This window comes from Strix uralensis, chromosome 1 (genome assembly GCF_047716275.1).
Source record: "Strix uralensis isolate ZFMK-TIS-50842 chromosome 1, bStrUra1, whole genome shotgun sequence".
NCBI classification, from domain to species: Eukaryota; Metazoa; Chordata; class Aves; order Strigiformes; family Strigidae; genus Strix; species Strix uralensis.
Genome location: NC_133972.1, coordinates 48977820 through 49003272, shown reverse-complemented (window position 1 = coordinate 49003272; position 25453 = coordinate 48977820). Strand labels below are relative to the sequence as shown.

Sequence of the window (25453 nt, the reverse complement as noted above, 5' to 3'; positions counted from 1 at the left end):
CTTGGCTACAGAGCTACTACAGGAGCTGCAAAGAAACTGCATCAGCCTGTTTAGATCCTGCAGATACTGACTTCCACTAGATAGAGTGGACTTTCCATGTGAAGTGTTTGTGTTACACACAGGTGTTTGGAAACATGTACAATCAAGGCAGCAGTCTTCTATTGCTGCCCACAATTCAGTGTGGACTTAACTGCATAGCAGTTGGAAAACAATACTATTCCTTTGGCTTGTCTCAACGCTTTGATAACTTGCTTCAGAATCCAGTATTTTCTTAAGTTCTCAGCAGCCACAAACCTGAAGAAATTATCTGGATGCCATGTGGACTCCAAATTCCATCCCAGCTGGCCTCAGTACAAAAGTGGGTCCATCGTCCTTGGTCCACAAAAGATGAAATTCAACAGAAGCCCCTGCTGAGCAACAAAAAACATTCTCCAGTGCAACAATGTTTCTATGTTGTCTGATACAAACAAAACTTCACAGACAAATGCAACACACCACTCCAGTCAGGTTATTGATTAAGACTATCATGACTGTATTTACTCAGTTTTATGAGGTATGTATTTACCAGTCCAAATGGTGTAGTCTTTTTCCAGGTACTTATTTTGTTCCTTACTTGTTAGAAGTGAAATTTCCAGATAATGCAATCAACTTCCTTTCTGCTTATCTTGGCATAAGACATATCTGTGGTTGATGTTACACCTCAGGATTTAAAAATAGCTCTTAAGTCTTACTCTGCTTCCAGCTACTTGCAGGAGAAATGTTGGAGAGAAGGCTTCCTCCAAATAAGAAACTGGCAGTACCAACCCATACTCCAGAGGAGATACTTTCCAAACCTAGGGCCCTACAAAACTGAGGTACTTTGTCTCCAGCTTCCTTCACTCTGGGCTTCTAATGCTGTGATCATAAATACACTTTGTTCTAGGGCAACCCCCAGTCCTAGCAGGTCTGTTAACAACTGCAGTTTAAGCCTTCTCACCATAAGCTACATCCATGTTCTTACACGTATGCTCAGCCTGTATAGCAACATCCCATCTTCCAAGAGTTGTCCCCATATCTCAGCGTTTTCTCCTGGTCAGAACAAACATGGATCACTTTCTACTCTTCCAGTGAAAAATCAGAGTTTGGCTTTAAGTTAGTACTGTTTGGTGCTGTTAAGATTTTGACTCATCTCTTATCCCTCCATCTGGTTAGGAACATCTTTGTATGGTAGGTCTTAATTTCTCTCTCCCCAGGTGGCATGACACATGAGTGAAAATGTTGTCTCGGCTTTGAAACACCTTACATACAGCACTTACATATAGGCTTGTACAATACATGTCATAATCTTATGAAGTACGTGCTCTTTAGGATGTCATTACCTCATGACAGAGACTACATACGACATTAGTACTGTGGTGACGGCTGCAGTAATAGATTGCTTGACCTGCCCAGTCTCTACCCCTTTCTCATTGTTTGCTGTCAGTTGTAGGGGTACCATGTGTGACAGCTTGTACAAAATCCTATATGAACAGATCGCTAAATACATTGCCAGTGGGTGTTGCTGTCTGCAGGTTACATGTGTTCCCACTGGAGCTCTGTACATGGATGCTTGGGCATGGTGGGATTCTGTGTCGTGATTTGATCTAACTTGTTTTTATTGTTACCTCCAAATTTTTAGCACATATGCTCTTAGGTAACATAAGAATATATATCATTAATCAATGTGTATTCTCCTGTTCTCACTGCATTTCTGAACTAGCCTGGCTCTGTTTTACTTCCTCAGTGGATCCATAATATTAATTTAAACTATTACTTTCTTATTAATTCTGATATCTGTTTTTCTTCCCGACTGTTTCTGCTTTTATTGAAGCACTCGTTCTTCTGGAATGAGTAATAAAAAGCCAAAATGCGTCATCTGTATTAATGAATGTTATCTATCATCACTTTGCGTTTTCAGGTTCTGGTAGCCATCACACACAAAACAGCTCTTTTACGAAAGCTGAGCAACAATATTTGGGCATTATTCCTTCTCCTCTGAACATCCTGTGGTTGACACAGATAATATTTAGGCCTGCTTCATTTAGCTTTAAGAAAAACTTCAAGGAAATCAGAAGTATGGGTTTTGTGATTCCTCATGTCCATGTCTGTCCATACTGCCAAGGAACAGTAAGGGACGGCTGCTCCCTAAGGGACAGGGAGTGGGATCCAAGCACAATAACTTGCAGAGCAGGGACTGGCAGCTGGGCCCATCCCACCCCCAGCCAGGAGTGGGGCAGCCCTAGCCCCAGGCATCAGGCACCAAACTGGGGATGGGTTGGGCACAGCTGGAGACTGTCCCTGCTGTGGTGTCCCTGTCGCTGGGCAGGGACTGATGGCTCCAGGGAACTGACATGGGGTCCTGGGCTGTGGGCAGGGTGAGGGTGACCCTGGGGGGCTGGCCAGGGGTAGTGAGGCTTGGTGGTGCCCTCAGGACCTGACAGGGATATCTGAATCCTCTTATTACTGCAGAGCTGGTTATAGGATAAAGTGTACAAGAAAGAAAAGAGTGGTTCAATAGCATCCAGTTTTCCCAGACTTAATCATTTGACTCTCGTGCCTCATTGCTCCATTTGTATTTTTCTATACGTTCAAAATAGGACACTATATGCCCAGAGCAATTGTTTTCACCATGTGTGTACCTTCTGACTCACAAGAGCATAGTCTCAGTTCCATCCCCACCCTTGAACCTAGTTGTTTTCATTGACCACAGACCCCTCCTGCCCCTTAAGGCTTCGAGCAAGGCAGTGGTAATCACTGTGTTCAGGGAGTGGAGCTGAATATGGCTTGTGGAAGTCTGAGCCCTACTGATTCCTCCCTCAGTAATATTTCCCATTAACATTTCCTGGTAACTCTCCTAGTATGATTATTTCAGAACTGTGCCATCCCAGCATTCAGTCATTCCCAGCATTACTCACACATCTGGAAACTTTGTCTTTGAGGAGTTTCAGACCTCAGTATTCAAAATGGGTTAATATACCACTGAAATGGTACTCTTCCCTTTGGTGTTTTATGTATGAATCAAACCACCCTTCCCAACCTTTTTCCCCCCATTTTGACCATTGTTTCAAGAGAAGTGAGATTGGGAGTTATGCCAGACCTGTTCATTCTCTTCCCTGTCTTCCAGGAAACATAATCCTTGGGTTCTTTCATGTGCTAGACTATGCTTCATCTCCATGAGAAATACGATCATCTTATTATTGTTAGAATATTTGCTTTGTGTACATTGTTGATAAAGTCAAACGAAGCTACTCTTCTCACCTGTGTCTTAGCTAATTAAAGTCAACTTACTTCAAGAAGAATTTGACCTGTATTGTTTAACTAGTTCCACTGGTTTGGTTTACCATGCTCACTGAAAAAGCATGAAATAAAACTTTTCTATCCCTCTGGCTCTAACTGTAAATTTTTTTTTTCTTCACAATTAACTTTCAGTGTTAGGATAGCAATTATTATTTTTCCATGCTGTGTTATCTTCTTCAAAATTCCAAGCAATTCTATTATTAATGGATTTTATTCTCTAAATGGTTGGTAGTTCTGTTAGTAGCTATGTCCTACCAATTGATAGATAATGACTGGCCATGAATATTTCAGCCTTACAGTCTGAAACTGGATCCGGTGGCAGCAGAGAGAACATCATTCCCTAAAGCGAAATGAATTATAGCGTTTCAGGTCTGGTGGGGCTTTTCATTGCATTTCACTGTTAATAATATAGGATGTTTATACACATAATATTTTTATAAGTTTGGAGGTAACAGAAATTGTAAGATGGGTGATAGCCTTTGCTCCTACATAAAGTTTGAGTGAATCCATTGCACTCTTATCTATTTAAGGACTTCTGCTGGGTGTTTTGGGGAGCAGCTAGGCTATCTGTCTATATCAGAAAGATATCATCTTCTTTAATTACAAGTTGTGATGTAATTTATTAACATCTGTGATACTGTGCACAGGAAAACCATGCCGAACAGTTGCAGAAATGAATTATTAATGAATTGGCTTGCAACCATCTAGCTGTTCACTAAGTACTACAGCCAGTACTTCCCATGACCATTCCTTTCACCTCCTTGGTTCTTTCTTTCTTCAGCCTTCTAGTTTCTTACAGTCACTCATTCTGTGTTGATTGAGATCACATTGTTAATTCTTTGGGGACTGAAGTCTCTCAGTATTTCTATAATAAACTTAGCAATTAATAAGGAGAAGACTGATTACAACTTTTTCTGGATGGGAAGGGGAGACCAAGAGAGAAAAACAGGTTAAGAAAGGAGTTCTTGGTCTGATTAGTTTCTGAACATTTGCTGTGAAAATGGACTTGCAAATGCAAAGCAAGTCGGGGGAAATGACGTGATAGAGGTTCCTGTAGCTGTTTGTTGTTTAGTTAATTAGAACTGGTTTTCATTCATCTAGTTCTCTACCACCAATCTCCTACTTATTTGCCAGTCTTTGAGCAGGTTTTGTTTGGGTTTTTTGCAGGTCAGAATTAGCTTCCTGCTGTGATGCAGTTCACAGTTTTATTGCTTCTCAAAACAACACCCCACTGGGAAGTAACATGAGTTATGAAGTGGACAGTAAAAAGACCATCCTCATTACAGAGGACATTTTTAAGATGCTGCCTGTGGTAAGAATTGTATCTTCACCTGTTATTATAATTGCAGTATCATATGTATTTTGGGTTAGTAATAGAGCTGCTTTGTTTGATTCCTCTGGAAGAGACCCTTCACGCCCTGTATGCACTACTTCGTTCACCTTCTAAGACCCTTTTTTTAGCCTTTCTCTGCAGTGGTGAAGGCATGGACAGGGTATCATAGATCAGATTGTAGGCAGAGTTACTACAGAACACAAGTTGCAGCCTGGTTTGGCAGCCAGCTGAATTGAGGAGTAAATCGTCTGAGAACATTTGCCTTGCTTTGCTCATTCCCATTTTCAAAGGCATTTCAGTCTGGAACAACATTTCATATTTCTGGTATTCCATGCCATTTCCAGTGCAGGCTTGGGCATATAACTTACGAAAGCTATTTTGGTGGTATACCTGATACTGAATAGAATAAAATCATTTCAGTTGGAAGGGCCCTACAATGATCATCTAGTCCAACTGCCTGATCAATTCATGGCTGATCAAGTTAAAGCATGTTGTTCAGGGCATTGTCCAAATGCGTCTTAAACACTGGCAGGCTTGGGGCATCGACCACTTCTATAGGAAGCCTGTTCCAGTGTTTGACCACCCTCTCAGTAAAGAAATGCTGCCTAATGTCCAGTCTAAACCTCCCCTGGTGCAGCTTTGAACCATTCCCATGTGTTCTATCACTGGATACCAAGGAGAAGAGATCAGCACCTCCCTCTCCACTTCCCCTCCTCAGGAAGCTGTAAAGAGCAATGAGGTCGCCCCTCAGCCTCCTCTTCTCCAAACTAGACAAGGCCAAAGTCCTTGTCCTCATAGGACATTCCTTCCAGCCCTTTCACCAGCTTTGCTGCCCGCTGAGGTGGGGCCTTTGCAGCCAGAAACACAAGTTGAGCAAAGAAATCAGATTTTGTAGCTCAGGGCTTATAATAGGCATACAAGCTCTGGAGACCAGACAAACAGGGGCACAGAGATGTACTTAATTTCTCAAAAGTAATAGCACATGGGAGCCCTCTTACCGATCTCTGGCATTCTTGATTTGTGAGATCCCAGCTACCATGAGTCTAGTCCTTTCTCACGCTGCTGTGAATCACTAAAAACTTCATTGCAGTAGAGGTTACAGTGATTCCAAATTTAAACTGAATGAAAGAAAAAAGTAGTCTGTTTTATGTGCATATATACTTGCTAAGCTTGCCAGAGTTGTCTGGCCTTTGTGTTCTCCTACTGTCTTTTCAGAATTGAACAAAGTATTTGAACATGTTTTGTAATATATTACCAGGCAACATGATGTCTGCCACTTTCCCCACACTTTTCATAACATTGTCCCTTCCTGCTTCTCTTTGGGCAAGCTGATGAGAGAATGAGGAAGGATAACGCTTTGTGTAAGCAAGTTTTGACTCAATTTTACAAGTGAGTTCAGTTTCTGCAGTCAAAGTAGCCCAGCTGTTGGCCTCTCTGTTGAATGTCAGTGCTCCCACAGCAGGAAAGGCTGAACAAGATGTATGAGATATTTCTGAGACCCTGGGATAACAGCCAACTATATTAATGTCATCCGAAACAGCCAACAATTTACATTAATTTGCTAGGTTGTGATCTGTGCTGGTTCACAAGTGGATGCACTTAGCTCCCATTCAGCTTCCCCACTGCAAGACAGCAACTTCTAACAAGAACACTAGGAAGGGTGAACAGCCAGAAACAGTAACCTGTTCAGTTAGCCCTCACATTCACCATGAGTTAAGCCAGGGCACATGATTATCCTTTACAGCATCTTCAGGTTCCCCCAAATTTGTTATTTTACATTAAATGTAATTGCGGGATGACAAAGCATTTACAAAGTTACCTTCTGTTAGATGACAGTCAATGACTATGTGACAACCCCCAGTCTGTTACAGTGCAAAGGAAAATGGGTTAATTTATCTTCAGTACAAGTTAGTTCCTTAGCTTGTAAAGGATTCAGTCCGCTACTAGATAATTTTTGTGTTAAGTGTATTTAAAAGATATTCATCCAGTTTTAACAATCCAGTGTTATTCCCTCAAGGTACTGACAACAGAAGTAGCAGTTCTCAGTCTGTTGGTGCCTATTTTTGGCTCTTGGCTGTCCAGGCCTGGCAACCCTCTCCGCTAAATGGTGACTGCTTTCACTGGGGTTTACCGGATTAAACCTGCAAGGACAAATGACTAAAGACACAAGGAAACAATCAAAAGATTTATAAGGCATTGGCTATGTTTTTTTATCTGTTTGCAGTCCTCTCCTCTTTCAGTCTATCACTTCAAGACCTGTGCCGTGGTTGGAAATGGAGGCATTCTGAAAAATTCTAGCTGCGGAGCTGAAATTGATCGTTCTGACTTTGTGTTTAGGTAAGAGCTGCTTTGTCTTACTGAAGGGTGTGGAAACGTTTCTAAAAACTTGGCAGGCTTGGAAGCATGGCAATGCCAGTTTGTAGCAATGAGGAGGGATCTTGACACTTCTTTATTTATGCCTCTCTAAGGGTAGTCCTTCTGTTTTGTGGATTTCAGAACGCTGCTTCTTAAGTAAAGAGAGGACTGTATGGATACATGTATGATTTATGATTTCAAAGATACCTTGCCAGTGATATGAAATGTGATTATCTGAGAACCTGAAATTTCTGTTCACTTAACATTCTTTAGGAGAGGGAAGTTTTTTCCTTCTTGTTTTTTTCTTTAATCAGGAGAAGAGAATAAAGAAAACCCTGAAATTGAAATAAGAAAGACTGGTATTACATGTCACATGTTTAACTCTGGTTTAGCAAAGGGTTTACGTGGCCTTCACTTGTCTCACTAATGCAGTTATTTAACGGCCACAGTATTTGTCTCACCTTCTGTTAGCCATCTAAAAATGTAGGCATCTAATTTAAGTATTTTTCTTCAGCTGCCTCTGTAGATTGTGGAGAAAGCCAGGCATACTCAAACCATAATTTGGTTCACTCTATCAGTACATGACTCCCACTTTGTAGCTCCTGCAAGGGAACAGAGTTAGCAAGTGAAGGTTCTTCTCTCAGTGACATCCAATCACAGAGTCTGCTGGATTTTGTTTCCTTTCCTGCTTTTGACTAATACTTGGGCTTTTGAAATTAAAAACAAACAAACAAACAAAAAACAGTCTTTCCAGTTAGATAACTGTCTTAATAAAAATGGGAAATCTACATACTAAGATGCTAAACTTACTAAGTGACTGGCTTTAAAAGAATGCTTTCTTTACTTGTTACAGAAACCACTGTTTCTGCAATTAGGCAAGTTATGCTGTTGTCTCATGAAACAGCTGTCGACACTGCTGTGCAAGCTTAGGGACTGGGATCAATCAGACTGTTTTTAAGCAGAAAATAGAGGACTTTCAGAAGAAATGCATCGTTTAGGCAAGAGGGGCAGTATTTCCTAGCGGCGAACATAGGGCATTCATAGACTGGCTCCTTCTGGGATTTTAAATTTGCTCCTGATTTGTGAGATGATTTATGAAAATGAGCTCTCTGTGCCCTATTTTAACCATCTGTACAGTAGATTAAATATTTTTACTAGAAGTGCCATAAGCCTTATTTAATATTTGTAAAGTGCTTAGAGATCCCTGGGAGCTGACATGAGAGTGTCATTGAACAAGGAGGAATTTGCAAATAATAACTGTAAAGCATTTCTGGTGTGCATTTGTTTGAGTAAATGTTTCTCAATTTCAGGTGTAACTTGCCTCCAACCACGGGAAGCATTAGCAAAGATGTTGGCAATAAAACAAACCTTGTGACTGTTAATCCAAGTATCATAGCTCAGAAGTAAGTACTACTGCAAAACTGGTTCTATGCAATATTGTATAATTGTTTGACATGATTTAGATTTTGTTGGAAATCCATTGGGATACCAGCATGAAGAGCAGTGCATGCAGATTACTTCATTAAACCTTAGTTTCCATGTAAAATATGTAGCAGTCTAAATGGAAATCTGTTAAACCTGGCCTTTTTTGTAGCAGAAAAGAGTCAGCCAAACTCAGATTAGCAAGTGCCTTGGTTGGCACCAGTCCACAATTTATGACAGAGTAAAATTGATGATTGTAAGCCCAAGCCTCGTCTTTCCCCCTGCTATAACCCTCATGACCCCCAGCATAAGAAAGGAATTGTAATCATAAATCAGGAAAGCTTGGAAATGTGTGTCCGACTCTATCAGTAGGACTGTAAGCTCATGTTCTTAGGTAATGTGTTTAGAGGCTGTTCTGATGAAGGCTGTTTCCTGAATGGAGGCCCAAGTTCTGTCATCCATTTTCTCAATCCATACGAAAGCTGCTCACACACTTTCTTCTCAGCAAAGTTTTTTTTTTTTTTACCTTCTTGATGAAAAGAAAATCTAATAAGGCCAGGCTGACTAATCTGACATCTTCAGCAGGCTGGAACTGCAGCTTATCTATGAAAAGGACTGCTGTGGCATGTTATTTACTGCTTACTGATCTTACTGTATCTTATTGTCTGTCATATCTGTATTTGTCAATGAGACAAAGCTTTCTTTTTTCTCCTTTAAAGGGAGAAGGATAAAGTACAGTGAGCATAGAACTGACTAACAGGCATTTGTCATCGATTCCAGGATAGAATTGGATTTTTTTCAATGAGTACTAACTACCTTGATGCTTACCCAGCCTTTTTTGACTTAAAAGAAGATGAATTATTGCTTCCCCAAAACCAGATTTAACTCATTGGTGTTAGTGGAGAGACACAAGAATATGAGGAAGGAAAACTTTGTCCAGTGACTCAGCATCATTGGTGACTCCTGACCTGATGCACGATTTGTCTGGGCTTGATCAAGGTGTTCTGCCACAGCTGCATTCATTTTTTAGGCAAATTAAGCCACACCAGGGTTAATAGGAGTTACACTGAAGGAAATAGGAGCTAAACCTGTGTGAGGACAAAATGAGATTATGAGAGAACTTTAGGATTTTTACAAATTAATTATTTAAATATTCAGAGAATGCTGTAAATGCTTTTGAAGGAGGGGCAGGAAGCAACTTGGCACCATTTAACAGAACTAAGTTTCTTGTCTCAGAAGACCTATTCTGACTTTACTCACTTTAATTTCTAATTCTGTGTTTGGGTACTGGTCTAGTCTGATGTTATTATTGTTAAGGTTAATCAGATTTTGAGCTGTGTCTGTCAGGGTGTACAATGTAGGTGACTCTTTTGGAGGAAAGAAGCACAGTTCTTATGTGTCCTGATGGAGCTGGGCTACACTGCCCCTTACAGTAGCAGAGCTGCAAAGGAAAACAAGATGAGGTTGAGTTGTTCAGGCTTCTAGCTAAGGAATAACAGAGATCTAAGTTCTGTCCTAAAGGCTCTTTATATAATTTACACTAAGTAGAAACAGAGAACATTCTTGGAGTAGAATGTGGCCCTTCAGCCACAATTCCTAGACTCAGGTGTTTCTTGCTTGTTTTGGCTGGGTGCTTCTTGCATGCACGGGGATCCAGGGTCAACAGGAGGGGCTGAGTCTCTCTCATTCATTTTGTTTCAGAGTCTGGTGGTAATGGTGGTTTTCTGGGAAGCAGCAGCTGTAAATTTAAACCCCTTCAGGGTGGGAAGGGGTGTATCACTCCTCACATGAGTTCATTTGTGCAAGAGGTAACCAATAACTCCTCCATGAGCATTTTGAATGGAAATGGCAGTGGCTGCTGTCCTCTTGTCTTGAAGTGTTGCATGAGAAGAGGGTTTGAACCTACTCAAGTTGTGAAGAGAAATGAAACTAAGTTTTCCAGTTTCTGATGGAGCCATTTGTGAAAGTGAGTTCTGGTAGTCCTAAAATGTGAAAATACACTGCTCAGACAGACAACTACCCACAAGAGAGGACGCAGTGCTTTGAATCCCAAAGGGTAGGGTGGGAGTATCGGGTGTTCAGGTGGTTGAGGCAATTCAGATCCATAGAGGAAACAGGTTGAGTGACCCCCTTGTGTCTTGTATCTCTTCTTGGATAGCTTTGGAAGTTCACTATTCAGTATTTGGGAGCACAGAATTATCCAATGGTGAGAACTAGGTCTCTTTGCTGGTTGTTGGGGACACAAAGCATCTGAGGATAAATCCTCATCATTTGTGAAATCTCTAAGTCTTTGCAGATCTCCATGTGTTCCCTTTGTAGTTGAAGGAGATAAATAGACATGCCTATATTTTCAGCTATTTTAAAAGTATATCAAAAGCTACTAAGACCCTGCAAAACTTGAGCACACACTAATCTTTAACACTCCCAAGACTGCTCACATGCATGTTTGTATTTCCACACAGGGCAGACACCCAGCTTTTGAAGAGAGGTTGTTGTATACCTATTCATGGAAGAAACACATTTCACAAACACATGCAGTACATATCATAGTGCATGTATTTTTAAACAGAGAAAGTATAAATACGATTTTTTTTTCATTCTCCTTTGAAATTTCTTGATCAATTCTGTAAACAGAATGAGACCAAAAATGGTCTCATTAGCAGTGAATTTGATCTGCTTCAGAAGCTTCCATGTTGCAAATTCAATCTTGTGAAGTGTGTTCTTATTATACAATAAAGCCATATTTTCATAACTGCACGTATGACAACATATAACAGGTTGGTATAAATTTGCAATGTAGACGGGCTGAACTGGTTCAGCAGAGTTCATAGCTTATATATGCAAGTGCAGTTGTGCTGGTTTGGTCTGTAATATTTATATCAATAGTACATTCCATTCACTCTTTTCCTAAAATGTTGTACTTTGCAGATACAACAAACTAAATGAAAAGAAGACAGAATTTCTGGAGAACATTGCGGTCTATGGAGATGCTTTCCTTTTATTACCAGCATTTTCCTTCAGAAGCAACACAGCCACTTCTTTTAAAGTATATCACACTCTGCAAGAGTTCAAAGCAACCCAAAGGGCAATATTTTTTCACCCCGCTTATCTGAAAAGTCTTGCTCAGTTCTGGAGAACTAAGGGAGTGAAAGCCTACCGGTTGTCATCTGGTTTTATGATCACTAGTGCTGCTCTTGAGCTGTGTGAGAATGTGAAGCTCTATGGTTTCTGGCCTTTCTCAAAATCCACAGAGAAGATGCCAATCAGCCACCACTATTACGACAACCAGCTGCCTAAACCAGGTTTCCATGCAATGCCCAAAGAATACAACCAGATCCTTCAACTTCATGGCAAAGGCATTCTGAAGTTGCAGTTTGGTAAATGTGAATCAGACTAAAAAGGTAGGTCACATTCTTACCACATAAAATGTTTTTATTCAAGTAATGTGTCAAGAGAAAACTTGTTTTGAGAACAGTGTGGGTCTGTTCTTCCTTAGAGAGATGTTTCTACCTTACACTTGGTGAAAGTTGTGTTCATAAATAAGTGAAAGGTTGGAGTTTTCTGAATAAATATAATGTACCATAAAGCTGAGCAATGTTTTCTAATTGTGAACTTTAGATGGGAAGCATAGATAGATACACATTATCAGCATAATTCACAGTCAGTCAGTAGTGTCTGCATATCTCAGATATATGTCTCTACCAACCTATGTTTGGTTTGGTATCAATTCCCATGAACCAGCCTCCTTTGTGAATTGCTTTATTAAAGGGAGTCAGATGCTATGATCTACAAGAGAAGACACCTAATCCTGGCACAGCCTTTCCAGATGTATACAGAGGCCAAAGTAAGGATTAAGATTGCCCCGTGAAGGATGAGCATGCCTATGTGCACTTGTTCCCTCTTGTTAGGTAAAGTTTAGAGCAGTATGGTCTTGCAGCCCTGGGCTGTGGAACAGCTTGTGAACAGCAGTGAGGAAGCTGCCATACACTACAGCAGGTCTTGCTGAGGATTTTACCATAAGACAGCTCAGCATCTGGGAGTTACAGATACAGGATGAAGTGTCATTTGCTTTCTTCTGTCCTTTTGAACTGGCCCATCCCCCTTGGACCTCTACCTTCTGTGTATTGCCTCAGAGAAATGCAGCACAGGGTCTGGACTCTGACCTTGAGCCAGTTTGCCATGTACGGATTACAGATGACTTTGACGAGATTTGTCTGCATGTTTTCAGTCTTCATTTGCCCTGTTGACAGAATAAGACCAATTTGTATAAATACTTCCTCATCTTTTAAGCTAACTCAGAAATTCCCCAGCTCACAATAATGTGTCAGATTTGCCTTTCATAGAACTCTATTTTTCCAGGGGATTCAAGTTAATATAACAGTAAGTAAAATTTACAGTAGAACTACCATTGTATACAATATGCTTTAATTGGACTGATACAATCTCACGACTGTATTACTCAAGTTAAATAAATTAAAATAGCATCTTCTTGTTCAAACCAGAAATTTTAAGTTCAAAAGCTAAGGGCTTTTCTTCTGGCTAGGTTCTGAAATGTATTTGAAAATATCCTGTGATGGTATTTAGAAAGTGTGCTATCAAAGATACATTCATACGTGGTTCATCATCAGAGACTCCTAAATTTTAAACTAGCAGATTGCTAGTACCAAGAAGGCACAATTTCACTCAGTTTCAGTTTCTTTGAAGAAATAGAAAAATAAACTGCTTTCATTTATTATTAGAATAATATAAAACATGTGAGAAGGGACTTAGAAGCCATCTAGTGAATCCTAGTTGTCCTAGTCCGTGGCAGGAGATTACCTAGGAGGAGGTGCATGTGTATGCAGTTTCATGTGGCTATGGTATGCTTTTTTGCTTGTAAAAACTTGCAGCATATTGGAAAGGTTAAGAAATACCTAATGAATTTTTCTTAGTGGCTAAGCTGTTTATACCCTGCAGTTTCTATTGTATCTATTCTTCCTGTAATATAAATCGCTGGAGACATACCATGTAATTTTAATTGTAGTAACTACAGCAGCTAAGAAAATGAAAGGCATCTCTTTATGAATATTTAATCTAGAGAGAAGCACATAGAAGCCACAAAAATGTTTAAGCATCTGTATGGGTTAATTAAATGCTGTCCATGCTTGACAGACTGAAAAACACTTCTGTGGCCAAATTTGCAAAACAAGCTGTAAAGAAAAAAGCAATCAGAAGGATAAGTTGTGCTGCCCTGATTTACACTTACATTTACAAAGTGAAGTTAGCCCTTTAAAACCAAATAAATTAAATGCTTTCAGTATAAGCTACTATCCTGGTACTATTATCAACTATTAGAGATAATTTAAATTCTGTAATGAGTATATTTCCCTGAAGATGACCTTTTCTAAAAACTGAACAACTTCCTTTCTCTTTTCAATTTCCCTTTTATGTTTTCCCTGCTCCACGCTCTTCCCTGTTAGTGGGTGGCTGAAGCTTCCTTACGCCACTGAGTGCCCACAGAAGTCTCAGACAGAACTTCCCTCACACATTCCTGGCCCACAAAAATTTGCTGCTGTAAATAAGAAGTGAAGGAAGCTGCTCTGCTGCAAGCATCTATGTTGCAAGCAGGTAGCAGGTTCTGGAACAGTATAGGGAGAGCATGATTGCATCCCAATGAATCATTTTGGCAGTATTGCTCCTGAACACCATCCTTGCCATTGTAAAGAACTTTTCTTATTGGATGGAGAGAATTGTCAGATAGGAGAGCCCTGTAGAGCTGGCACTGAGCAATGTGGGAAACTCCATCTGCCTTAATATCTGCTCCTGCACCTTTATAATTATGCTCAACAGACATGTACGTGTCTTCGCTAAAGTAGATGCATACCTATCACAGATGGTAAAATGGAAAATGAGACATCAGCAAGACCTTAGAATGTAATTAAAATAATGATCTTTATTATTCTGTATTAAATTACAAAATAATTTTTGGTATGGCCCTGCAGCTGAAGGAAGTCTTGTTTGTTCATTGGTTTAACCTGATAAGCCTGAAGGGCATGTCATTAGCTTCAAAGTAAATGTAGGTTCAAGGAGTGGAAATGGCCTGGTTCATTTTTAAAAATAGACAGGAAAATCTGATTAGAAAAATTGCCAGATGATAAATTAATCAGACTGACAAAAATTTGATTGTCCAGAAGGCTGGTTAAAATGCAAATTTTGTCTGACCAAGAATCCATCAGGTTTTCTGTTTGCTAGAAAGAGACAGCAGGAAAGATTGAGTATGTGTTGCTTTGACATACAGCACAGTAACATTAAACAGCTGCTCAGAGGAGTCAGTCAAAAGAGCACAGAAAGAAAGAATGAAACTGGGACTCTTGAGCCTGAGGAAGAGAATAGTGCTCAGTCGTCTGAGCAGAAGGACTGAAGGAGGAGAGCTTGAGCAGAGGTGCGCTGGTGCGTAGGGAGTAAGGACTGCTGAACCTTCGACTACGTGTGAGTGTATCTTACCTGGAAAGTAAAAATTGGAACTGGGCTTTTTAATTCCAAACAGATGATTAAAAGCCATCTGTTTCTGACAGAGCAGCAGTGCAGCCCTTCACTCAAGGTGGAGCTCGCAGGGCAGCATCCTGTAAAACAGGGGGCTGACTGCTTACTTGCTCAGGACTTAACATCAAAGAGAATCATTTTGTTCTAAACTCTGTCAGTGTGTGATCTTTTTTTTAATCTTGAAAGTTGGTACAATCCAAATAAGTGATAAATACTATTATAAATAACCTATTTCTAACAGAAGGATACCAACATGAGCTTAAATTCTGCTGAAATTCTTTTATGCTTGTGGTGTCTCAGTGTAGCTAAAGAAATACGAACTGCCCCACAATTCACTTTTAATGACCTTGAGAAAAATGATACCACATTTTGAAAATAAAGACACCTCCAGATTCCTGTCAGGCAGCCAGATTTCAGCCTATCCTTGTCTTGGGCAAATATTATCCAGCGTGAAATTATTAGATGTATACATCGTTGAAAGAAAGGTGTTCTGCTTTGGTACCCGTAAGGTAGGGTTTTAAGCACACTCTTTGCTCATGTGTTCAGCCACTAAGTAAGTTTAATCGTTAAGAATAGTGTCAGTAATGAAACAAGTGGAGGTAAGTTGCTTCTGGTTTAGTTAAACCCCACCAGAATAGAAAAATATAGATTAAATCAAACTAGAATTTATGTTAGATTTCAACTCATATGAAAAAGTATTTACATATGTAGAAGGGTTTCATTTGGTTTGGTTTTTCCACAGCAGAACTAGCTTGCTGAAGAAACAGAATAAATTCAATCTCTAGCTCTTTCAAAATATGATTATGATAATATAATTTAGAACATATCCATATTTGGATTAGCAGTGGACATGTCCCATGAATATACTGGTTGGACCCCGCCTTGGTTAGCTTAGGAAGACGGTGGTGCAGGTGGGGTGAGTGTGAGCAGTTCTGGGGGTATTCGAGTGAAGGAGTCCTCCTTTAGAAAGGGCAGATGCTTGAGCTAGATCAGACACTAGCAGTCCAGCTTACCCAGGAGAATTTTGTGAGCCTGTGATGCTGTATAATAAATGTCACAGACTCCCAGTCTGACATAAGGATGAAAAAGCAGATGCAGAAGGTGAAATGCATACACAGAAGACAAAGCTGTTGGCTTATTTTGAATATAAAAAGCAGCTTTCCTACTATACAAGAAATATCAATAACGTATTTTATTGTTTTAATTCCAGGGTGATGATCCTAAGGAGACAATTTGTGTGTATGTCAGCAGTTCGGTGTTGGATTTGATCTGATGTGATTTTGTGAGCATTAAACTGCATTATTACAATAGAGAAATATTTTACACTTGGGGAGAAAAGGAAGTGATTTTTTTCACACAGTGACTGCTACATTTCTGAATTTTGAGTAATCGTTTTTTTAAATACAGTACAACATTTATTTGGGAAATTCTGAAACTCCTGACTATTGGTTTAATTGTAGCAAAGCACAATCTCAAGATGGTGGCAATATGTGACATTCATCATGTTTTGCTTCTTAAAATATTATTAAAATATTTTGACATAAGATCTCTGGTTTTGTTAATATCATGTAATACAGGCAATTGTCTCTATATGGCAGCTGCGTGAGTTGGCAGTGAACGTTTTCAATTAAGAACTTGATCCTGTAAACACTAGCATTTATCTACATGAGAAAGGTGATGAGAAGAGCTACAGAGGAGTAATTCATTCAGAGCCATGTCATTCTTAGTTTGTCCCAGGGTGCACAGATGAAAAAATCCCTCAGGTTAGAGATAGTCAAGTGGTTTATGGGCTTTCATTTTGTGGGCAATAGATAATGCTGTGGATTTAATGGGCTTTCATTTTGTGGGCAGTAGATAATGCTGTGGATTTAATGGGATCACTCATGTGAATGATGTTAATTTTGTGTACAAGTATTTGAAGGACCAGAGCTGTATAATTGTTTTTAAACCCCTGTTTTCGCTTGTGTTCCTGTCTAAGGTCCAGTTCAGCTCCAAATGAGGACAATAAACTAGGTTCCATGCTGCAATCCCCAGAGTCCTGGTAGGGCATGACTTTGTACACATTCCTGCTATCCCAGCTCTGTATCTCAGCTGACATAGGAGATGGCCCATTCATTAGAAAAATGGTAGGTACCAAACCTATGAATTCTTCGATTTCTTTTCACCTAGCATAGCTCATATGAAAACTGTACTAAGCATTAGTAGAAGAATGTTCCTCTTACAGTCAACCCCAAGCTCTTCTCCAATACCAGAGAAAAGAACTTAACAGTCACTTAATTTAAAACCCATGCTTTAAGTTTCCATACGGTCCAGGAATACCTGGAGCAACATCCTGCGACAAGAGAAAGTGAAATATCAGCCCAATGGAAAGAATCACATTAACATTTACAGCAGCTACAACAAGCAGTTGTTGCCCTAGCTATGGCTGCTTGTATGTTATTGCTTATATGTTTTACCGCAGGAGAAAAAACAAAAACAAAGAAAAAAAAGCTACACACATTTTTTTAATACCTAGTTCTGTTAAAAGGTTTCAGTGACTTTTTCGAGAGTCTGTTGAATGATCAGTTCAAAGATAGAGTGTCCTTCTTTTACAGCCGGATATTATCGGGTATTTTGTCTACTAAAACTCCTTTTGTCACTGTAGCATTAAATCCCCAGTCAACTGATTTAAAGAGCATTCAATATTCCACTCATCCAGGATTATGTCTGCAAAAAAAATCCGTCTTAAATAGTTTAACCTTATAAAATAAGGTTCAAAAAAACTTTTAAAGTGATACTTCATAACAGCATTTCTATATTGTTGTAGTATTTGAAAGCTTACCTTGCAGCAGTTTTATAATCACATAAATAATCCTGAAAGTATTAGAATCAATCATTATGGTTCCAGGTCTGTGAGTTGAGACACATTCAGCATCTTGGTCCATTTCCAAGATAATGGTAGCAGAATCCAATACTACTCCTACCCAAGCAGAACTGCCATAAAGCAGTAAAGTCAATCTTTGAAAATAAGGTTTTAAAAAAAATGGATAGTACTTTGGGGCATTGAATGGCACCACTAATACATGAGTAGAGCTCTGAATATCAGTAGGGCTTTTAACAGAAACAAAGACATCAGAATTGAGTCGATGGGTACATCTGCGTTACCAGCTGGCGACTGAAAGAGGCGAGCACAAGAGTTTGATTTATTGTGATCTGTTATGGTTCCAGCACCACAACTCCACATTTTGTCTTCACCAGCAGTGAAATTTGTGCTAGTTTCTGGCCACAGACATCTGCTGCTCATGTGCAGAGATCTGACTGCTGCAAGACCCTGCATCCATGTTACAAGTGTTATGGATGGCTGCCTACTTCAAGACCCTAGTTATAGATCAAAGACAAATTTGCTCCCAAAAGAGTTCCTCCTATGCCATAAATCACTCATGTAGGCTGTCCCTGAGTGTTTGTAGCTGGAAGCTGTGCAAAGTGATGTAGTTGTCCTTTGGGTGATGCCAACAACCTAGGTTGAGGAGAACCACATCGTATTTCATCCAGAGAGAAAAAGATGCACCAGGGTTGTTCAGTCAAGGACTATAACTTATTCCAGTCTAGTGCAGTGCAATGAGATGATCTTGGCTGTGTAGCAGCTACATGGTTTGACTTGGAAAAATTCATACATCTTTTAGAGATTGAGAGGATCTTGCATTGTATCCAGAACAATTGCAGGTGCTTTGTGTATATGTAGAGATGAGGCAAGGGGTATCGTTCATTGCTCAGATTAAATTCAATTAATTACTAAGCATGAGTAAAGTGGCAAAACCTGGTTGTGTGTAAGTAGAAAATGTGGAGAGCAGAAAATTAAATTTATTTGCAGTGGAGAAGCAACTTTTTTCAAAAGTGTTTGTTAGTTAGCACTGTATTGCATTATCTCAGTGAATAAATGTATAGTGTACCATGACACACCTTAAAGAGCTGAAGTTACTGTGTGTCTGGACTATTCCCGTGCAGCTATGTTCTTTATAACACACATGTATTAGTAATTGGAAAATTATTGGAGAGATTTTAAGAGAGGTTTAGCCAAAAAGAAGAAACCTATTCTAGTTTCCTTGACGAAAAGAGGTCTTAACTGAAGGAGTGTGATGCAGCACTCACAAATGACAGCAAGTGGAAAGCTCTGTAACACAGACACTTTGACTTTTTAGCACTGTTTCAGCAAAGTTTAAACTTAGCATTGACCTGAAGACCTGATCCTCTGCGCTCTCAGAGCTCTCAGTGATTTGTGTGAAGCACAGGACTGACAAGAAATGTGTCAAGGAGTTGTTAACCTTTCTACCCTGTCCTACAAATTCTCTTAACTCCTCACAGAATAAAAATATGCTCGATTAGACTTTAATTTAGCTTTCTCAGGCCTTGCACTAGACATGAAGTTATTATGAGATGTTAGTTGCATCCACTTCACAGGAGTGCAGACCTTGTACTCGGCTTTATTATAGCTACTGCTGCTGTGTACTCTGTGACTAGGTCATGTTAATTTGTGCACAGACTGGGCAAGTTAATAGCAGTGTTTCTGTGTGACAGGGTACAGTTAAGTTAGATTGATCAAGACTTGCTGAAGTACTCTCACTGTGGGAAAGGATGTTTTCTCGGGTAGCCGAATAAATTATTTCTCATTTATTTTACATCTGTGCAAATTAATGATGAATAAATGGATTTTGTACCTGGTTGGGAATGGTTATGACACTTTTGCAAGACTGAGCCAAGTGCAGTTTTGATTAAGGATTCTTGATCAAAGGTTAGAAAGGGCCTTTCAATTCCCTCTACTTCACATGAGGAATAATATTTTTTAGGGTTTGTGGGCCTCCAATGCGGTCACATGCTGTGGAATGAATAATAAGATTAAATAGTTTTTCTAAAGATAGAAACACTGACAACGTGCTAATAGTTCCGCTGTACCTTTGCAGAATCTGACAGTGTCCTTGCACATGACTGTTTCACAGCATCGTTAGATTAAAGCCTGCTTGGCTGCTTTTATTCCTTTTTCTCTGAATCTTTAATGTTGTGTCTTCCTGTAGGATCCAGCGCTGCGTTATGTAGTCCTGTTTGGTGTCTGTTAACGGAGTTTGTATGGCTATGAGTCAAATGCTGCAGCACAGTCAAACATACTTTAAATGGCTTGGTTTACATCTCAAGGAAGGCAGCATGGTGGGATATTCACATTGCCTAGCACGAGGTGCTAAATTTGGTCTGGAGCTCCACAGTGACTTAAGCTGTAATGGCTGACTGTGCAGTCCAGTCCTCATTCTTGCACTGCACCCCTTCCTTCATACTGTCTCTGGCTCCTGTCTGATCCTGCACTGAGCTGTTTTGGCATACTGAGCCAGCAAAAACCTAACATGGCAACAAAGAGAAAATTGGCTTGTGCCAGTATGGCCAGGGGCAGTTCAGAGTCAAAGTAAAGGATGGGGTGAGACCATGCAGGTGGGACCAAAGGGACACAGCAGAGGTCGTTTGTTATTTGACGGCTGTTGGACAGGCCCAGCAGTTCCCTGAAACCTTGGTCCAGTCAGGAAGGTAACATCTCTGGGGACCTACCTGGTCAGAGAGGAGAGATGGGCTCCTGCAAGGGGGCATCGCAGCATGGTGGCTGCTCTGGTGGGCAGGAGCCCGTCTCTCCCCGTGGTGACAGAAGGCGCTTAAGGACTCTACGGTACCTCCACTAAGGACTCTAGGTACCTACACTGGGTGATTATTGCTCCCTCTTCTCTCTTTCCCATTACAGTCATTTTAAAAACCTGTTCACCACCAGCAGGCTCAGAAATGATAACTATAAAAAACCCCTTTGACTGTAAATGCTATTTCTCAGTTCACTGACAGTAAACTTGCATAAACTTGCTCGTTATTCAGCACGCCTGTGCTTTCAGTCTCTGCTAATCCCAGCATCTCAAGCAGCATCTGCAGAGAACAGAGCTGCACAAGGTCTGGTGGTTTTGAGACCAGTTAATCTCACTTTGATTTTCTTTCCTTTGTGCAGTAGTAAGATGTCTGCCATATTACCATGCAAGATAAAATTCTCTGTCTTGTGTGATTCAGAAAAAGAAACTAAATGACCTAGGTGACCTAGCCCTTCTGTGGGCTCCTCAAATTACTAGCAAAATATTCCTGTTGTTATGTAATATTTGATTTTATCCAGTACAGGTATATATATATGGATTGGTTAATTGGTCTGGTTAGTTGATCACTTAGACCTTGAGCCTCATGGACTCCGTGGTGGAGCTACAGACTGACATGGGAATCTAGGTTTAAAAAATGTTTGACCTGGAGGTCTTTCTCTGTCCTGTCATTCGCTCTCATGTGACAAATCTGCAGAGTGAGATCCTGAACATCCGTGCAGTAGCTCCTCCAGGGACTCTCATGTCCAAAAAGCACACGTCCACTTGTGTACAGGAGTCTGTGTGAGATCAAGCCCAAGGAGTGTTCCGTGGAGTGCTTTATCCTGAGACAGCTTTATTTCAAACAGCTGATAGCCACTTGTTGCACGTTCTGAAGCAGTAGACTTCTTACACATGAGCTTGTTAGTTAAGTATATCTTAGTTTGAAATATTCACAGCCAGGTAATCCTTCATTTTGTGGTACTTCAACAGCTGATCTCTTTCATCTCTAGGTCTGCTAGCCAAGGACGGTGATAAAGGGATGTGTATTTACCATATAAAGCATGGCTCTCTTGATTTTGAATTCTGTCATTTTAGGCAGGAATGTCATCCTTCTCTGAGTTTCTGGACAGCCAAGGCTGCTGATCTCTCAGGGTATTCTGGAGAAATCATTTGGGCCTTTCAGCTACAATGCACAATGAGTGGGCAGATTTATATTTATTATACTTTGTTACAGATTTTCATTAAATATTTCTTAATTGGCTCAAAATTATCATAATGGTCAAGAGCATGGAACGATCTGCAGCATTCCACTAAACAAAGGAACTATTGCTGTTGTTTAGTGATCTCCTTTCATAAAGTTGCATTTCAGAATACCTTCCTATTCTGGGAACACCAGCTCGCCAAGGGAATGACCCCAGGTTACTGGGGTACCATGCACTGGTCCAGCTGGGGTAGCAGCCTGTCAGTACACTCTCAGTGTCGATCAAATTCAAGCAATACAAGAGCTTAACATGATGGGAGTACATAAGCTTGGGTTTGCCATAGACCAAGGAGTAAACTTAGTACTGTGATGTGTGATAGTTGACTGAGCTCACATCCCTGTGTGAGCAATAACTGCCCTTCGGTGGCAGGTGTTGGCAAATACTGGTTCAAGGATGAAAACAATCTGGCTGTTAAATACAAGGAGTAACATCCTCATGTTGCTATCAGATAAACAGTCAGATTTGTATTTTGCTAAATCCTGACGTGGCTTCAGCAATACATTGGTGTTTGTTGCTGCACGAAGTACTGCTGTGTCTCATCTTTTTTTTTTATCCCTCTTTTCTCCAGTGAGGGAGAAAATTCAGACAATTGTATGATGGAAGTATTTAATGATCCCACCATGAATTCATGGTATCATGGCAAGAGGCCATCAGAATGAATCATGCTAATGGTCGTGATGGGATAGTCTAGTCTAAGACAATATTGCTGGTTTTAAGTTCCTCACTGTTCACTTTAGTCCCTGACAAGAGGAGATTCTTCACCGCAAGTCTGTAGTTCAACAACTTGCTGTGCTTCCCAGTTCTTGGCTCAGCTGTGAGGTGATTCCCTAAAAACTCCTCCTTCTTGATGTATTTACTATTAGTGCTTATGGTACAAACCCATTCTTAAATTCTTGTGAAATTGAAGTATAACAGCTGATATTTCTGCATGTTTTATATGCACATTTTATATAGTAGCTTCATATGTGTTCTTTATGTTAATATTCTTAATATTATTTTATTTGAGTGTCTAATTAAAATTATTTAAAATACTCATTATATTTTATGCTACCAGAGTAAACTGTGGGGGAAGTTACATAATGTCACCTAAAAAAAACAGTGATACAACCCAGAATCATTTTTAAGTGTATCATCTGACTGATTTCTAGAAGGGTATTTTTGTTAGTCATTTGGACACTTGCTTCTTATATTTACCTTTCTAAGGTGGGTCTAAGAGGCCACCTCTGCTTCTGATTTAGTTCAAGATCTGCAAGTGAGAAGATAGGCGAATGGAGAGGTTCTACCCAGGGCTGCTCCTAAGGGATGGCAAATGCGTTGGCCTTCCTTTTCAGAGACTGTTTCATGTGTCAAAATGTAATGTAATTCCATAAAGTTTCCATGATAGCTTTTGGCCAGAGGTTTCATTGTCTCTTAAAATGTGTATTGTTCGCATTCATTTTGGTTCCATTCTTTTCAATGCAATTGTCGAAGCAGAGCTTATCCCCCCTGCCCCCGGAGCTGGTATAATTGTGCTCCTCCACATGCGCCAAGCTCTGTGTGAAGCTGCTAGTGTAGGCTCTGCTACTGCTGTCTCCAAAAAGGTTCTCTCAAATTCTCTCAGTGCTGAACTTACTTATGTTTTCAGATGTGAATTTGATATTGTCTGAGTAGAATGTGTGCAGCGTAACATAGAAGTGTCTCTGCGCAGGATTTAGGAGGAGGCATGGAAAGCCCCTCAACTGTGTGTGTGCTTTTATTACAGAAAACCAAGATGAATTTGTATTGTTGAGTCATCTATTATGGCTGATTTAATTTGTACTTTGTTTTCATGTTTTAAGTGCCTAATGATTTTTTGTCAAGGATGCAATGGTTTCACTGTTACAACGCATACTTAGAATTCTGCACTTGTTATCTGTTCTGTAATAGAATATTTTTGCAATTTCTGTTTGGAAATAAAGACTTATTAGGCATAATTGTGATTTTTTTTTTCTTTTCTGAATTCCCAAGACTTAACAATCAAAAATATGTCTTCTGAAGCACAGCAGTGTGGAAAATGCATTACTGACAGTAGAAATATGGAGAGTTCCTTAAAATTGTACAAGGAAAAAAGCAAGCTGTGCTTAAAAACAGGTATGGGGGGTTGGGGCATTGGTGCATATATATTGCTTAAATAATACCTTCATGTGATTTCAGTCTTTTCTGTTATTGTGTGGCAACACAGTTAATCATCTTCTTTTGTTATTTCTAATGACTTGAAATAATTTTTAAAAATTATTTATTGAAGTAAAATCAAACAAGGAATCAAACAAGAAACAAAAATTATTATTATTTTCCTCTATAAGTAGCTATGAAAACTATCTTCAAAAATAACTGAACACTTTGAAAACAGTCATTAACTGAAAATTTTAAAACCACCAATGCAAAAGTTTTTCATGCAAAATACTGACCATGAATGCATGTCTGGTAGATGAGTATCTAGTAGACCTCTAGACATGTTTTAGTGGCATATGTATTTTTTTTTTCTTAATATAGGTTTTAGTCACATACCCAGATACTTGTAGTGAACAAATTTCAAACAGATGAATTTCAGAGAAAGCGTTTTCCCTCAAAACATTAACTTTTTACTTTGGGCCAGAAGGCAGCCATGTAGCTTCTGTGCTGCTTACTGTGACTTCTCCAAATAGAAGCTGACTGTCTCATCAAATCAGGTCAAATATGTACATGCAGCTGTTTTGTGATGTGGACTATTATCCTTTAGGGCCCTCTAGGGACTGAACTGCAATTGCCAAATTTTATTGCAGCCAGAACAGAAGATGGAACTGAAAGGTTTTATTTGGCCTCATGGACCACCAAGTGGCTGCTGTCCAAAGATTAAGATCTGGATCTTTGTGGCCTCCCTCCTTCCCGTAGTGTGTGAGTCTTTCACAGATGATCAAAACCAAAGGGTTTCTTTTGTTTGCTGTGCTGACAGCTGGAATTGCGTATCTGAGTGATGCACATGCAAATATGTGTCCTCATAATTGGAGCAGTTTCTAAAGCAGAAGTGTGATTTCTGCGAGGGGAAGTAAGTGTCTTAGAATGAGCTTAGCCATATCAAATATTAGCTGATGAACAGCTAAATGTTGAAAGAACAGCACTGCCTGGTGATTAGGACTGCTTGGTCCAGGTACAGAGTGAGTGCTGCCCCAGACAAAGCACTGCCTTTTGCTCATCCCCTGCTTAGAAGGGGAGCAGTCTGGGAAAAGGTGGCTGGGCAAGAGGAGAGCGGGAGGGGAGCGGTTATGCGCTGAGGTTATGCCTGTCAAACAACTGTAGGACCTCTGGATCACACTGAGCGCAAACCATGCTCCTAGGGGCACTTCTGCTATAGGAAACACATGGGCACTGGTGGCAGAAGGTCTTAAGAAGGAATTTTCCCATGAGCGACAAGATTGTCCAAGACCAGGTTAGGTTTTCCTCCTGCCTCAAAATACCATTTGGCAAAAAGTGTCACGTGAAGATGTTACAACATAAGGGCGCTGGGTTAGTCCAGGAGAGGAGAATGGCCAAATTCTAGTCCAAAAGCTGAAAGCCATGGCAGTGGGCTAGGGGAGCTGGGGTCATGACCACATCACAGCCAGCAGCTGGAAAAGTATGCG

At 40.0% G+C, this 25453-nt stretch overlaps 1 protein-coding gene across 2 annotated transcripts in view; it reads left to right on the top strand.

Moving 5' to 3' along the window:
• Nucleotides 1-23788, top strand: part of HACD1 (3-hydroxyacyl-CoA dehydratase 1) — a 102273-nt gene extending 78485 nt beyond the window's left edge. For both annotated transcript variants that reach the window (XM_074865274.1, XM_074865283.1), the window contains exons 5-9: nucleotides 4483-4627; nucleotides 6873-6985; nucleotides 8314-8406; nucleotides 11354-11826; nucleotides 16158-23788. In XM_074865274.1, the coding sequence (XP_074721375.1) occupies nucleotides 4483-4627; nucleotides 6873-6985; nucleotides 8314-8406; nucleotides 11354-11822 (820 nt within the window). In that variant the 3' untranslated portion in view covers nucleotides 11823-11826; nucleotides 16158-23788. The remainder of the gene's footprint in view (nucleotides 1-4482; nucleotides 4628-6872; nucleotides 6986-8313; nucleotides 8407-11353; nucleotides 11827-16157) is intronic.
• Nucleotides 23789-25453: the final 1665 nt, after the last annotated feature.